At 53.2% G+C, this 16,614-nt stretch overlaps 1 protein-coding gene across 1 annotated transcript in view; it reads right to left on the bottom strand.

Moving 5' to 3' along the window:
• Positions 1-1,381: 1,381 nt before the first annotated feature.
• The window catches only part of Prex1 (phosphatidylinositol-3,4,5-trisphosphate dependent Rac exchange factor 1), a 152,494-nt gene continuing 137,261 nt past the window's right edge, over positions 1,382-16,614 (bottom strand). The window contains exons 28-40 of the mRNA XM_057780640.1: positions 15,297-15,379; positions 15,099-15,189; positions 14,061-14,189; positions 12,702-12,743; positions 11,611-11,831; positions 10,009-10,108; positions 9,088-9,231; positions 8,877-8,991; positions 7,482-7,548; positions 5,707-5,879; positions 4,711-4,813; positions 4,441-4,508; positions 1,382-2,902 (exon numbers count right to left, since the gene is read on the bottom strand). Coding sequence (XP_057636623.1) covers positions 2,860-2,902; positions 4,441-4,508; positions 4,711-4,813; positions 5,707-5,879; positions 7,482-7,548; positions 8,877-8,991; positions 9,088-9,231; positions 10,009-10,108; positions 11,611-11,831; positions 12,702-12,743; positions 14,061-14,189; positions 15,099-15,189; positions 15,297-15,379 — 1,379 coding nt within the window. The 3' untranslated portion in view covers positions 1,382-2,859. The remainder of the gene's footprint in view (positions 2,903-4,440; positions 4,509-4,710; positions 4,814-5,706; positions 5,880-7,481; positions 7,549-8,876; positions 8,992-9,087; positions 9,232-10,008; positions 10,109-11,610; positions 11,832-12,701; positions 12,744-14,060; positions 14,190-15,098; positions 15,190-15,296; positions 15,380-16,614) is intronic.

The raw sequence follows: 16,614 nt of genomic DNA, 5'->3' as shown, positions 1-16,614 counted from the left end.
GAGAGCTGACAGTCACAAGACAGGCCCTCTGGGCCTGCTGACAGCCCCACCAGACAGAACCCCAGACCACTGCACCCGGTCATGTCATCTATGCAACTGATGTTCCCGGCTCCTCCCACCACACACAGAAATGAATGCGACGGGCTCAAAGTCACAGACATACTGCTCTGGTCTCCGTCTCACTTCTGCGGACCTTTTGTCTGCAGATCCCCGGGCCGGATTCCTGTGTATACCTCAGACTCCCTGGCAACTCCAACTGCACACAAGTGACAGCTCTTAGTAACTTTCCTGAGACCCAGGTGCTAGCTCCAGATGGTCCAGAAGATGCTATCCCATGGCCTGAAACCCTTGCAGAAGCCCTCAGAGTTAAACAGCAACAGCATGGGGCCATTTGAAACTGCAACTGAAACGCAAGGTCACCTCTCAGCAGGACCCAGCGGTCTCCAGAGTAGACCAGGGACAGGTGGAGACCATGAGGGACCTTACGTGAGAAACAGACAGGGGAAAACACTTTCCCAATGTGAGGAAAGGAAGGTTAATGGAAGAGGAGGAAGAAGGAATAAAAAGAGGAAAGGGGAAGGGGGCATCCAGGGCTGGTCAAGGCCTGAAGGTTGTACTCAGTTTCAGAAGTGACTGGCTTGGCTTGGCCTACAAATCCTGGCAACTCATGAAGACCCCTTCGGCCTAAGGAGCTAAAACATCCATGAACAGTGTGGGACCCACCCAGGCCCAGGCCTGTGTGCAGAATGGTGTTCTGGATGGCTTATGTGGACTCTGTTCTGATTGGCATGTTTGTGGCTAACTTGGATCCCAACTGCCTCAAATTTTTTTAAAAAAGATTTATTTGTGTGTTTGAGTGTCTTGTCTGCAATGTACATCTGTGTACCACGTGTGTCTGGTGTCCACAGAGGCCAGAAGAGGGTGTCGGATTGCCTGGAACTGGAGTCACAGATGGTTGTGTCTCTGGAAGAGCAGTGTTCTTATTGCTGGGCTCTCTCCAGGCCGTAAGTGAGGGTGTTAAACTTTTGCTCAAATCCAATGTCTCAGACAATGGGACGGACAACTGTTCTACGATACTCTGTGGACTTGCTCTGACCCATGGAAAATACCCAGGACCAGGAAGGAAACTTCTAGAAAGATGCCAGTCACATTTCTCTCCTGTCAACAATGAATTTAAGAGCTTAGAATCCAAAGGAAGGTTGGAATTCAATGTAAAACACGTCATTTGTTGCACAGAGCTACCTTGGTTCCTTAGGAGGGACCTGAGGCACAGTGTTCACATTGTTGGCTCAGGGCCACTGACCTCCAGAATCTAATCGTCTGAGCTGGAACCCATTCATTGCCACTCACCACCAGACAGGCAGACCATACCTTATTTGTATTATATACTGACTTTTAATAATAATAAAAAAATCTATCATGGATTTAACGAATAGAATCTGTACATTTAAGATAAACCAGGCTTGATGCCCTGGCCCTCGGAACCCGTCCCCATCCCCTCAGCAGGGATAACACAGGGCCCTGAATCTCCAGACAAACAAAACATATCAACAAAAGTTTACCCCATAGCAAGAGAAAGGTAGCCCCTGGGAACCGAGGAGACCATACTCCCCGCAACCCAGCCTTACAGCCAGGCAGGGGTGACAGGATCCCCGCTCCCCTCCGCCATGCTACCATATCCCTCTAGATGTCCAGAAGTTGGGGAGCAGACAAAGAGCCAAGGGGTGCCCATGTGCAGCCCCCTACCCAGAAGGCAGACAACAGGTTCCTAACTCTTGTTCTCCAAGAAGTCCCATAATGCCCTGCTCTGAGACAGCAACACAAAAACAAATGACACACAGTCCAGCCCTAAGCCACAACTAGGTCTGGCCACCTTTCAACCCTGATCCAGTCATTCAACAACAGAGTCCAACATGGGCCCGATGCTGGGGTACTGAGGCAGGGGGTGAGGCAGCAGGCCCAGTGAGCCACACCTCACAACCTTAAGATTTTGAAATGGAAACAATGATGTCTTAAACTTTTTCAATAATTTAGTTTCTTTTGTTTTTTGTTTTTTTTTTTTAGTAGAACTGAATAAAGTTGCTGATACTACTTTATGTTGGTCCCATTAGGCAAATATACTTTTCTCTGAAATTTAAAGTGTCAAAGACATAATGAGAAAACTTAGGGAAGAGAAATTCTTGGCAACACTAACAATAACGATAAGAAAGAAATACAAAATATAACCACAGAGATGTTGCGCCATATAAATTAACATCAGAGCCAATCTGGTGCCCAGAGCTGGTGGCTCAAATTCCGACGGTGGTGGGTCATGTTGAAAGCCAGCAAGGCTCTCAAGTGTCCACAAGGTGACGGCTGCTCAGCCCAGTGTCCTCTCCTGGTAGAGGCCTAGCTGTCCCGAGTTTGCTGAGCTGGTTAGTAAGGGGCCAGGGGCATATGCAGAAGCTTCAGCCAGGACAGGAAACAGGCACAGTCTCCAGGAATGTGGACCCGGGAGGAATCCCAGGCTCAAAGTGCAGCTTTGCCATCTGAGGAGCTGGGTCTGCAGGCCTCCAGCTACCGGACCCTATGACCTTTCCTTGTGTAGAGGACTTGGGTGAGAGCAGGCATTCAGGCCCCAGCTACACTCATGAGTTCTGGGAGCCCTACCAGCCCTCAGGCCTTAGGCAGAAGTATAGAGAACCTGCCAGCCCAGGGGTGATCAGCCAGTCCGGGGAGACTTGTCCTGGACAGTGACAGCAGGGTCCGCTGGGGAGATCTCTACACAGCTGTTGCAGAAGCCTCGTGGCACTTTGTGGCCCCTCCGTGTCCTCCGCGTCGCAGCTGCAGAGGCAGTGGTCTAGCAGGGGCAGCTGGTGTTCATAGGTCTCCATCCACTGGAGGCTGGCAGAGGCGGTAGAGGCTGGCAAGTGGAGGCAGAGAGCATGAGGGGCCAAGCGGCCGCCACGATAGCTACTTCCCCTTTTATCTAGCAGAACAAGTAACTCACGCCCAGAAAGATACAGAGAATGAGAAGTATTGAAGCCGCCTTCTCAAAGGCAGATCCTGTCCCTCTAGAGCAGTGGTTCTCAGCCTGGGGATCGTGACCCCCTCTGGGGTCGCACATCAGACATTTGCATTATGATTCGGAACAGTAACAAAATCATAATTATGAAGCAGCAATAAAATAATTTATGGCTGGAGGTCACCACAACATGAGGGTGCAGCATTAGGAAGGTAGAGAACCACTGCTCTAGAGATAGGCAAGGCATTTCCAAATGGCGTGTGTATTCAGATGCCTATAGGGTACAGACACCGGGCAATAGCTCTAAGTCGTGTGTCCCGTCCCGTGCCCCCCCCCCCCCGTCCCACAGAGTTTGTGTCTGTCTGCTTGTAGCCAGGACCCCGTCCCCCCCATCTCACAGAGTTTGTGTCTGTCTGCTTGTAGCCAGGACCCCGTCCCCCCCCATCTCACAGAGTTTGTGTCTGTCTGCTTGTAGCCAGGACCCCGTCCCCCCTCCCCATCGTCCCCCCCCGTTCCCCCCCCCGTCTCACAGAGTCTGTGTCTGTCTGCTTGTAGCCAGGACGGCTCCTTGGTTTTGGAAAGGCTGCAAGGAGGGACACTGAGGTATGTAAGCCTTCAGTGAATGAGTGTGTACTGGGCTCTGAGGAGAGGCAGCCATGCAGAGGGATGACTTCAGGGGCAGGAGACTAGACAGGAGGTCACCGTGGTGAACTGGAGTGAGCAATGGCATTGGGGTGAGGGCTAAATGTCTAGGCCTAGAATGTCCTGGGTCAATATTCCAGCTCTGTCTGCTACTAGCTGTGTGACCTCCAACAAGATGATGAACATCTCTGGGCCTCTGTGTGCTTGCCTGCTGATGGGATCTCAGCAGGATCTTGCCTACAGGGCTGCTGCGGGATCAGCTGGGTTCATAAGAGGGTGGGCGTCACCATTCCTGAACAGGCCAGGCGCCAGGAGAGCATGAAGATGAATTGAAACAGGAAAACATGGCAGACAGGGGACGTGAACAGGTTTCGGGGCAGTGGCAACAGCACACCAAGGCGCTGACCAGGGACATGCTGGGGTTCTGTGGGAGCACTGTCACTTCAAGAGACACTGCTTGAAGACACTATTTCAGAACAGAGTTATTCAGAACTCCTGGGCAGCCACTGAGGAGTCATGCATGGCCCCGTGAAAGGAGCTGGGTGCTGAAGATGACAGACTGCTGCCACAGGACTGGGAGAGTCACCATCAGGGATAGGGGAGGGAGCCCAGCAGTTGCTCAGATGCTGGGTAGCAGGTTAAGCCATGGTTGAGGCCTTTCGAGTTACCATAGCGAGAGATGGCTCACGGAACACTGGGGCTCTGTTTGGGGTGAGACCCAGAGTCTTATGCCAAGCAGGCCTTGGCCTTCCTGGGAAGATGATGGGAGCTGGAGAGGCTGGGTGGTCACTCACCGTGGTGCACCTTGGGGCATGGGGTCCTTGATTCGCAGGTTTTTGGCCAAAATCTCCACTCGGGGACCCTAGAAGGAAAACTTCTGTCAGGCCTGGGCCCTGTGGAGCTCAAGGCTGAGGGGGAAGCAGGGAGCTGGGTGGGGTAAGAAATGTGAACAGCCGAGACTGAGCAAGGTATCTGGGGCCAAGGAAGACCAGGCCCAAGATGAACCACATCCCCCAGGGCTGATCAGGATCCGCGGCCACAGGGCCCACTGTGGGTGTCCTTACCTGCTTGCGCATGATGTCTGTGGCCTGCATGACACACTTGGGCAGCAGCCCGTGACTCCGCGCCAGGATGGCTGCCTGTTCCAGGGACACACTCAGGGTGCTCCTGCAGTGGGTGAAGGGAGAGGGAAGATAAGGACCACTTCCTGCCCACCACTTCCTGCCCACTACTAGCTCCCTTCTTCCCACTATCCCCAGGTGTCTGCTGCCTCTCAGGAAGGTTCCTGGATCCTCCACTCAGTCCTCCTAGTAACCATCACCTTCCATCCCCTCAATGCACGATACCCACACCCCTTAAGGGAGTACCATAAACCAGGGACTTTCTGGAGCTTTCTGCAAGAACCCATATCCCCAGGCAGAGGCTGCTGGAACACCTGATTGAGGGATGGTGTTTGGAGGCTCTCTTAGGGGGTCAGAGAGGGGACAGAAGTGTGTGCCTTAAATCTGCTCCTGAGACCAGGCTAGAGACAGGCCTTTTGGATTCTTAATCTACTCCTCTATCCTGTCTCCCTGTGCCCTATACCTCAGTTTCCCTAACTGTAACACACCAGGCCATCTCTGAGATGGTGTGTCATTCCCCTGCACTGGAAGACACTCAGGAGTTTCTCTGGTCTCCACCTGCTGTTTATCCCCCTCCCTTCCTCCCCAGACAGAAAGACCACAAAAGTCTCTAGACATGGCTGGGCATCTCTGGGATGGCGTCACACTGGCTTGATAGTTATAAGGAAGCAGCCGTTCCCCTGGGTGGACAATGGCAAGATGAACCGCTCACGGCATGTGTCTCCCTCCTGAATGGGCTAGAACCAGACCAGTGCACAGCCCTCCCAGGCTCACTGACCTCGGCAACTGCATTTCACCAGCGGGTAAATCGGGGCCCAGAACATGGGCACTGCAGTTCCCAGATTTGAACCCAACCCTCCCACTTCTGTGCGTGAGCCCCTAAATACCCAGAGCCTACCCAGTCCCCCTACGTCCCATCTGGCCTTGGCGCAGGCTCACCGCTGCATGCCGGTGCCGCACATGGTGATCTGGCACGCCCCTAGGCGGTAGCAGAGCTCAGAGGAGATGGGGATGAGACCGGCACCCAGGCTCCCAGCAGCACCAGCTTTGGGGTGCACGAAGGACTTCATGAGACGATAGAGTTCATCCAGGGCATTGATGGGACGGATCAGCTGCAAGAGATATGACAGGTGTCCAGGAGAGGCCCGCAGCCCTGAGACCTTCACTGCCTTCCCTGTCATCCTTCTAATCCAGCTGTTACACAGCTGTCTCCCCCATGTCCCTTTCAGAGCTCAAGAACCATCTGTAGCTCCCACTGTCCTGGAAGTCGGTGTTTAGCATTTTCTGTTTCTTCTGAGCTGGCTCTGCTCCTGCCAAGTGCAGTCCCACCTAAAGCTACGTGGGTAACCTCTTCTATCCTCACTGAACCTGTCACGGCTAGCTTGAGTGGTCTCTCCTTATGCTGTCTTCCTCAGTCATGTGTCGTTGGGACACTCTGGTTTATAGACAACAGACTACAAAATCCCCAAAGGTGGTGCCCATGCTCCTTAGAGCTCACAGCCTCTGAGCCCCAAGGCCAGTTCCTCACAACCTGTTCCAAGTTCAAGGCCTGCCTGGGCCTGGGGAAACCAGGTCAGAGAGGTGCATTGTGGGTGAGAGACAGAAACCACTCAGGCCCATCATGACACAATGGAACTGGCCCTGCAGTTAGATCTCAAACCATTCCATTTCTCTATTGGCTTCTCTATGTGGAAGTCGCTATTTTGTTGTTGTCCTTAGAGGACCAACGAGGCTCTACACTGGTAAGAAGACATGACACTTGCTCTCTGCCAAAAGGCCAAGAAATGACAAAGCCTCTAGTTTTAATGGAGGATTTTTGACTTCTAAATGCCCGGCAATAACCTGAAGCAGAAGGAATACTGTGTGGATCCACACGGGACGTGACAGCTAATACTCTGACCCTTAGGGGTCTCAGCTCAAGAAACGTGACAAAGAAGCCAGGCAGTAATGGCACACACCTTTAATCCCAGCACTCGGGAGGCAGAGGCAGGTGGAGCTCAGTGATTTCGAGGCCAGCCTGGTCTACAGAGTGAGTTCCAGGACAGCCAGGGCTACACAGAAAAACCCTGTCTCGGGGAAAAAAAAAAAAAAAAAAAAAAAAAAACTAAGATTTTGCCAGACAGTGGTGCCCAGGCGGTGGTGGGGGCACACCTTTAATCCCAGCACTTGGAAGGCAGAGGCACAAGATCTCAGTGAGTTCAAGACCAGCCTAGTCTACAAAGTAAGCTCCAGGACAGCCAGGGCTGTTACACAGAGAAACCCTGTCTCAAAAAACCAAAAAAAAAAAAAAAATGACAAAGAAAGGGCTCATGAGAGGGCCCTAAGCAACAGCATGTCCCCAAGGAAGTCCCAGGACAGTGGTTCTCAAGCTTCCTAATGCTGCAATCCTTCAATACAGTTTCTCATGTTGTGGTGACCCCCAACCATAAAATTATTTTCATTGCTACCTCATAACTGCATTTTTGCTACTGTTATGAACTATAATGTAAATACCTGCTTTCTGATGGTCTTAGGTGACCCTGTGAAAGGGCCATTTGACCCCAAAGGGGTCACAACCCACAGGTTGAGAACCTTTGTCCTGAGGAACAAAAGCAAGCTGGCAGAGGCTGTGGGAGCTTTGGGGGCTTCTAGGTCTGATTCTGGTTAGGGCTGTAACCCTACTACTCAGCCCAAGTGTCCCCACCCTGCCCAAGCTTCCAGAGACAGCAGCATACCTGGTCAATCTTCACAGCCGTGGTGCCGGCATCTGTGGGGAGGTTGGACCGTTCCAGGTAGAATGCCCTGAATGAAACAGACGGGGTTGAGGATCCTGCCAACACAGACAGACAGACACACACACACACACACACACACACACGTACACACACGCACGCGCGCGCTCTGGCCACACCCCTTCCCTACAGCTACAGCCCTGCATCCTCCCTGAGCTCTCAGAAGGAAGTCACTGAGTGGCTCTGAGGGGCTATATGTGCCAACTGTCACCTGCTCCTTCAGTAGCCCTAGGGAAGCAAAAAAGGGTCTCTGGTTTCAAAACGCCACCCCTCTGATTGTTCTAAACAACATCTCTCCCATCCCTGCTACTCCATCCCATCCCTGCTTTCTCTCTGCTGAAAATCCCTTGCAATTGGCACAAAACTGTTCTGGGTTTACAAGCCTGTCTTTATTCTCTCCCTCTAAATCCTTCTAGAAGGATCAACCAGAAAGCACCGGCCCTTTTAACCTGAGTCTTTGTCTTCTGCCAAAACCAGCAAAAAAAGTCACAATGGGTGCAGGAAGAAACTGTCTTGGCTGCGTGTGAATAAAACTTTCTTTATACACAAGGGATGGGCTGGATTTGACAGAACAAGTGTTCATGAAGAACAGGACAGCTTTCTGAGCGCCAGATCAGCACAGGGCACGGAAGGTCTCCATGAACACTCTGAACAAAGGATAAAAAACTGGGGGCTAGTCAGATAGACACAGGACCGACAGATGACAGCAACAATTAAATTATAAATTCTGCCCTGGGTCTCACTGCCTAGCAAATGAATGGAAGCTGCATTTTTCATTTTCCAAATGGTCAGAGGGGCCCTGGGGAGAGAGTGCCCCTCTCTAGGGAAACCCAGCCTCTACCCGACCCCAATTCCTTGCAGAGAGAGCAATGAGAAGGGCCATGGTTGGGAGCCGGGTCCAGGTCTGGTGAAGGTGAGACTGTGGGTGTATTGGAGGGGTGTGGCTGTGGCTGTAGCTGGCTGTAGTGAGACCATCTGATCTTAGCTGCTTTCCCAGCCCAAGCTGAACTTCCCCTGGACAAAGTTCTGTCTCCTGCTCTCTCCACTTCTCTCTGGAAGTTCTTCTCAGAACAGGACCCAGTGCTAGAAGCCCAAAGATCCCAGTGGTAACCTCCCTGGACAGGGAGGAATAAGCTGAAGAGATTGGGCTCATCTGGCTGTGTGACCTGGGGCAGGCCACGTGGGCCTCAGTATAGCCAGCTGTACAATGGGTTAGCAGTGGCCTCTGTGCCCAGTGCCGTATGAGCTCCAGAGGGCCCACGGCTTTGCAGGATGTGTCCTCACTCCGCAGGCTCCCTCCTCACCCCCACCCCACCCCTGCCAACCCACAGCAGCTACCTGAGCTTTCTGTAGTACTGCTGCACCTTCTCCAGCGACTGGGCATTGATCTCCTGCTGCAGGTCTTCCGCAGCCTGACTGCCTGGGGGCGGAGGCCCCTCCATATTCTCCAGAGCTACGAGGGAAGGCAAGCGAGGGGAGGGGCTGGGCCTTAGGGTGCTCAGTGGTCTGGTCCGCCTCCCTCACCAGGGCCCCCAGCCGGGCTGCTCACCTTTTGTGAAGAGTACAGTGTGCAGCCTGAGGCTAGCCCCGCCCTCCAGGCGGGAGGGCAGCCTGGAGAAGTGGAAGCCGTCCAGGTAGAAGACGACCTTCAGTGCCTGCCTGCTGCCCTCAATGTGGTAGAAGACGTTGGTGTCTGTGGAGGGGGGAGGCAAAGCAGGGGGGCTCACTAAGCGGCCAGAGGGGGGCCCAGGCATATCTGCACCAGAGCAGCACTCAAAAGGGCTAACCTTACACTTCCAACCCTCTTGACTCACAGGGGTAGCCTCAGACCCTCTTATCTTCCCAGCCTCAGGGTGGCGTGCTGGGACCTCTGTGTTTCTGAATATCTGAGGCCTCCTCACCCCAGCATCCCAGAAGGGCAGCTTCAATCTCCCCACCTCCACTGCCTGTCATATTAAACTTTGAAAAGCCTACAAGCCCTCCAGACCATCCTGTGAGGGCCACGCCCCGTTCCCACGGCCCATGGTCCCCCACTGCTTTCCTCTTGACCCTGAACACTGACTCTGCCCAGGTAGAGGAGCAGCTCTCCCTGGCAAAAACTGTTCAAACACAGGCCCTGTATCTTATCAGCACCCATAAGAAAGAAAAAACATGACTCAGAGCCTGTACCTGCACCATGCAGGCATCACTAATCAATCACTGCTTCTCCCCAGCCCAACCCAGCCTCTAGGCACGAAGCTGCTGTCAACTGAAGACTTCGCCCGGGAAGCAGCTAACACACCACTACACCACTCTTTTCCCATGTGCTCCCCAAGGCTGACTCTGAGACTCATCCTGGGATGTGAGGTTTGAAGCACTGGAAACTGGTTGGCTTAGGCTGCTAGCCTGGCAGCAGAGGAAAGCCAGGGTGGCTCCGAGCAGCCTGACTCTCAGGGCAGGAAAGGAGGGCATCGTGTGACACATGACTCACTGGCCACAGAAGTCTCATCCAGCTGCTTAAAGGAGAAGGTGACATTGTCCAGCTCCGACAGGGTCACCCAGATGTCTTCGAGCATGGTTCGTTCCTCCTTCTGCAGGGAGAGGATATGATGAAGACTCAGAGGTCAGCCTGGCCTGGGCCTCCCTAGAGATGCCACGAGGCTGGCTGGGCTGTGGGTATCCTGAGTGTGGCCCTGCATGAGTGACGTCCATCCCACTGCCTGGCCAGTGCTCCATCTGGGACAGAACTCATCTCTGCTCTGACTTGCTGTGTGGCCCTAGTAAAGCCACACCAAGCACCATCTGAAAGCAGCTGACTCTGTGAACATCTGCACTCCCTTTCTCAGCCCCTCAGATCTGTCCCTCGAGACTTTCTGTACCCTGGTCCCCTAACCCCATCAAGCAGCATGACCAACCTGACAAGCCAATCACCAGGACACAGTCTGCCTCCTCCAGCAATCCCAGTCACTCTTCACCAAGGCTGCCCAGAGGGGCTCCTTCTCCATCCAGTCCCCTAATCGGTCCTCCCCAGGGTCACGCGCTTCCTTTTAAAACTTAGCCCGGGCTACATGAGTGTCCAGGCTGCAGCTTCTAAGTTGCCTTTTACCTGCAGACCACCCAACCAAGCTTGCTTTCCCAGCCCCTGCTTGCTCCCTTCAGGCCGCACACGCCTCTGCTCAGGCCTCTGTACATGCCCTTCCTTCTGGGTTCTCTTCCTCAGACCATCATTCTGACTGGCAGAGGCTTCAGCTCAAAAGCTGCCTCCCCAGACCACTCCCTGCTTGATGTCCCCCTCCCTCCTCTCAGTCCCCTCTCCTGCTAGGAAGTGAGCTGCAGATCCAGGGCCAGCTCAGTGCTGGTGATGTCAGAGAATGAGCTGGGTCTAGTGTTCCATCCTGAGCAGAGTTCAGGGAGGGCTGGCATGGTGTGTGTGTGTGTGTGTGTGTGTGTGTGTGTTGGGGGGGGTGCTTTCCTGGAGACCAGAAGCAGTGCACATCAGTGGCCAGCAGGGGGTGATCTGAGGCTGCACTGTGCATTGTGGGGAATAGTCTCTGGAACGGCTTGTACTGGATCTGCTTTGGGATGCTGAGCCAACAACACCTCTGCCTGATACATGTGTACTAGATGCACGTAATATGCCCCCGCCCTGCCCAGCTCCTCAACTGTCACAAGGCGCCTGCTCGTGGCTCAGAACCACAGCTTTATGTATTTCTTTTCCCAAGAAACCACAGAGCAGTGGTTCTCAACCTTCCTAATGCTGCTGTGACCCTTTAACAGTTCTTCATTTTGTGGTGACCCCAACCAAAAACTTATCTTCATTGCTAGTTCATAACTGTATTTTTGCTACTGCTATGAGTCATAATGTAAATATTTTTTGGAGACAGAAGTTTGTTGGAGGGGTCGTAACCCACAGGTTGAGAACCACTGCCACAGAGCCTAGGAACTACAGTTCATTCACAAACTCCTGAGTCTAACAGTAAAAGCTCAGCAAATCACTGCGACAAGAACCCCTGGGTAAACAGGAGCTGAGAGGCCCGCGATCGTGTACCTCCCATGCTGTACCTCCCATGCTGTCACCCACCCGGCCACTTACCACAGTGGCTGGTGTCAGAAGAGACTGCCAATGCAGCAGGACGCCCGTGGCCGCCACCTGCTCCAGCCACTTGCGGCTGGCGTCTCGGCTACTCTCTTCATACTCGCCGTTGTTGTTGTAGCGGTAGTCAAGGGCGGCCAGCAGCTGCTCTGAGAAGGTGCACACCGCGGCCACCAGGGCCTGACAGAAGACAGCGTCCCGGCGCAGCTGCAGCTCCGTGTCTGTGGGAGGTGCAGGAGCCTCTGGGTGAGTTGTCCTGGGACAACAGCACCTCCAGCCTCAACACCTACACCCAGGACCAGTCACACCCACAAGGGGTCAGTGGACAACTTTGAATGCACAATTTAGATACCAAAAGTCAGTTCCACAAAGATAGATTCTTCAAAAGCAGACAGATCCACTCCAAAGCTCACTACCCCACTGTCCAATTATCTGCTCTCTTTAGAAACAAACGTGTGGTCTTTCCCAAGGCCATGTCCAAGCCTTGCCCCACCTGTCGTGCCACGAGCCACGGGCCCTCTCAGCCTCGGCCACGTGAATACTAGCAGTGCTAAGCTGTGCATTCAAGACCAGTCCTAAGAATGCTCTCCCCATGCCTCACCTCCTCATAGCCTGGCCCCAACTAGCACAACGGATGGAGGACCTGGGCAATGCCAAGCAGCTGGTCACTTGGGTGAGAAAAGGCACATATGGGACATGGGGAGACGTACGTGCGCGACACACACACATATGCGTGCACACGCGCCCTGGGCTCCGGCAGCCCCATCCTCCACTCTTCCAAGGCTGGGCTCTACTGACTAAGGACCTAGCTTTCTCACCCCCCATCTTTTGCTCAGTATCCCTGTCAACACCCAGCAGGCCTAGTATGCAGCACTGAACAGTCCCAGGGCCTGAGGCTCGTCTCCTGCCTAGCCCCAGAGAAAGAGGTGAGGTTCAAGTAGTTCTTGGTAAGGCTGGCAGCCTTTGCCACCCAGTGCAGGCGCTGAGGGGCTCCAGTGAGACACCGCTGGCCAGCAGACGGACATTTCCCCAGCCTATGTCCTCAGCGCCCACTGCAAACTCCCAGGGTCCCCTCCAGAACCTGTTCTCACCTGTGCACTTCAGCAGAGCCAGGAGCAGCTGGTTCTTTCCATCTGGAAGGAAGAAGGAGAGAGGAGGCGGCTGAGCAGGGCTAGCAGAGGCCACAGTGGCACACCAGTACCTCTCACAGACGCCCTGGTGCTCAAGCTATGCTCAGGAGTAACAATGCATGCTGGGTAAATTCCAGAGCCCCTGGACATCAGAGATGGAGCCTCTATTGCCAGCTTTATCTGTCTCTGCGTCCCCATCACAGAGGCTAAAGCCGACAGTGTTGTCTCTTGAGCCAGGGATTCTGCCCTACAGTGTACCCACATGCTATAAAGGCACAGGCACACATGCGGTCTCCCTGACAGTCAAGGGCACACCACATGTACTTGTGCAAATCCCAGGCGCAGCCCTGCCCTGTGTGGAGAAGGCTCACTTCTGCCTGATAGATGTCAAGCACCCGGTCACAACCCTTCAGAGACTATCTTGGGTCTAAAAATCCTCCAAGAAAATCTGAATGACCTCCAGACCTAGCTACCGAGATATTCCTCCCCAGTGAGATGCAGGGGAGGTGTTCTGGCGGAGTGTGGGGACGGGATGAGTCGGGAAAAGCCACTCACTGAGGACATGGCTGTGTCAGGTGGTGTCCCATGCACCTGGTGCAATGGACTCATCTGCCCTCATGGCAACATATGACAGGGAGTATTGTGAGCCTATAGAATGAAGGCCCAGAGAAGTCAAGGAAGGTGTAGAGGTCACACAGCCAAAAGTGGGCTAAGGAAGGATTCCTTGCTGGCAGGCAGATCCCAGACTCATTCATGCTAGTAACCTACTTCAATTTAGAAACGTGAAGGGCTTGGCTCGAGACAGCCATGCCTTTGCAATTCCTTTCTTGTTCCAATTGGTCTTGGCCTGGGTCCTTCTGGGAGTCCCTGACTCAGGGGCCCAAAGGCTCAAATGGGTGGACAAGATATGTGGAGCAGGCATCAATACGATTACCTAATGTCCTCATTCAAGTGTGGCCAAGGGCAGCTGGCCGCTAAGGCATCAGGAAATGGCACTTTCCTGTATCGCTGACAGCTCAGACCAGTGAGCTCCAGCCTATGACCTCAATGACAAATAAGGACCCAAATGGAATCCAGTTTTGGAAGTTGAGAAGGAATGAGTCCCCCAGGCCAGCCCCTGACTGCAAGAAGCCTTGGTAGGAACGGCCCCATTTCTAGGGCTCCTCCAGCCACACAGGCCACCTGGGGTCTTACCGAGTCGGAACACTCACTAGACATGAAGACAGAGCCACATGGATAGGCCTATTTCCAGACGACATCACAGTCTACATCAGCACCAAAAGGCCACTAACACGCGTGGCATCCCCCCTGCCCACTGACCTTCCACATATCGCTGGATGTTGTCCACCAGGGTCCTGATGGAGCTGGGCAGGTTCCAAGGGTCCTCCTGGATGCTGATCTGGATCAAGTTCCGTCCACGGACCGTGCACTCTTCTTTTTGCTTGAACTCTGAGACACAGTGGTGTGAAGGTGTGAGTTCAGAAGAGGGAAGAAAGCACAAAGGCCTGTGTCCCATCACCAGGATACAAGACTCACTAGCCTAGATCAGGGAAACTAACAGGACTCATGGGTTGTGGAGGGCAAAATTATGGTAAAGCGTCATAAACCGCATCCACAGCAGAGTCTCAGCACCCTCCTTCTAGTCCAACCCAGCACAGACATTACAAATCAATCACCGCTGGCTTCTCAGGTATTACCTCCCTATAGCCACAATCAACTGGGCTGGCAGATGAGTGGTAGCCAAGTAGCCTTTCCCTACACAGAAGGAGCAACCCTGGCAGGGAGCAGAAACGATGAATATGTGTGTGGATGGACCTGGGATGCTCATCTCTCGCCCTTCCCATCCTTTGATGCCAGGGAGGCCCTTAGGACTTCTTTTCCTCGGGAATCCCTCTCAGTAAGCTCTGAGCAGGCACCAGGACCAGCGTGTAGAGAGGACATTTTTGGTATTGCTTCCACTAGATTTGTGGCTTTGGTTTATCGCTAAATAGTGGCACGTTATATTGGTTTTTCAACTACATGGAGCTTAATACAGTACTTGTGACACTAAATTTCCGATGGGAAGAGTTTTGTTTAGCGTTAAAAAGTTACATCAGCGATAAAACAGACCACAGACAAAAACGACCAGCACTAATGCGCAAACTCTGTAAGCAGAGCTACGTGAGGACAGCACGGGGACTGAGCTCTCGCTCCAGGCTGTCCCCATCCTTGGGCCCAGGAAAAAAGAAAAAGAAAATCTCGGTTCAGTTTGAGAAAACACAGCAGTGACCTGGTTGACAGAACCAAGGCCCTTCCAGAGCTACCGTGCAGATGCGGGACAGAACCAGCACGTGGCCATGTCCGTGGATGTCCCCTCACCTTGCCAGCTGTGCTCCATGGGGAAATGCCTGGTCTCTTCAAATGCCCTGTTCATCACAGGACCCTTGAGCAGAGCATTGATGGAATCCACCTAAGGACAAGAAGCTCCCATGAGTGCAGTGAGGCTGTCACCACAGCATGCCCCGCTAGTCGCAGGGTGATGAGCGGGCCAAGGCACAGGTGGGGCAATGGTCCTACCTGGTTAAAGAGATGCTCTAGGCAGCCGTGAAGTTTGTCCTGCTTGTCAGATGGGATGCGCATGTCACAGGGCAACTCATCCCCTGGCACGAAGAAAGCACCATAGCCATCAGTCACAGTTGTCCCGCCTCCCACCTTCCCAACTGTTTTCCTGATGAGTTACCATGGCTACAGAGCCACAGACCCACACAGAATGTGAATCTGATAAGCCCAGGCCCCGGCCAACCCCTGGACAGAGCCTTCACACCTGTGAGCCTCAGTTTTATCAACTGTGAGTCTGGCCATGGACATTGAAGTCTTGCAGGGTTAGCAGGTAGGTGGTAGTTTCTATTCTGAAAGCCGGAGAGAGACTAGTGTGGGCTCCCCAACTATCACTCAGCTAGTCCTTCCTTCCCCAGAATGTCTTTCTTTTCCAAAATATACTTAATTACGTTTATTTATGTTGTTGGGGTGGCTGTGGGGCTCACGTGGAGGTCAGAGGACAACTTTTGGGCCCAGGAAATCACACTTGGGTTACCAGACTGGACAGCCACACACCTTCACTCACAACACCTCACTGCCCTTTCTTGACTTTCAAGATGGTCTCACTCTGTATACCCAGGCTGGCCTCTTAACTCACTATGCAGCCCAGGCTAGTCTCAAATTTCCAGCAATCCTTCTACCTCAGCCTCCTGAATGCTAGGATTACAGGCATGAGTCACCAAGCCTATCTTACCAGCCCTCACGCGAGCACCCTTGGCACTGCTCCCAGCCTCTTTTACCAGCTCCATCAAACAAGCCTCTTTAGCAGGGCTCCCAGCCCTCACATGAGCACCCCCAGCAGTGTTCCAAGGCTATTTTACCAGCTCCATCACGGAGCACCCTCAGCAGCGCTCCCAGCCTATCTGAGCAGTGCCCTCACACGAGCACCCTCAGCAGCGCTCCCCCAGATGCCTTCCCATCCATCACACAGCTCATGTGCTACCCAAGTATGTAAAGTCTGCTCTCACCTCGACTTCCTTCCCCTTTCCTTCCTTCCATTAAACTGCTGTAGAATTAAGATTATATCCTCATGGACAGACTTCACTGGACACACGAGAAAGGGAGAGCTGATGTGGCAGCCTGAGACCCAGGAGGGTGACACCTCACAGGGGACACAAGGGGGTATTCAATAATAAAACGTGTGGAGGTGAAGCCTGGTCAGAAGATAATTTTTTTCTTTCTTTTCTCTCTTTTTTTTTTTTCAGAGCTGGGGACCGAATCAGGACCCCACACATACTGGGCAACTGCTCCACCACTAAGTGATACCCACGTATACAATGATTTTTTTTTTTTAAGT

Source organism: Chionomys nivalis, chromosome 9 (genome assembly GCF_950005125.1).
Source record: "Chionomys nivalis chromosome 9, mChiNiv1.1, whole genome shotgun sequence".
Classification (NCBI taxonomy): domain Eukaryota; kingdom Metazoa; phylum Chordata; class Mammalia; order Rodentia; family Cricetidae; genus Chionomys; species Chionomys nivalis.
This window is presented reverse-complemented; position numbering and strand designations above follow the sequence as displayed.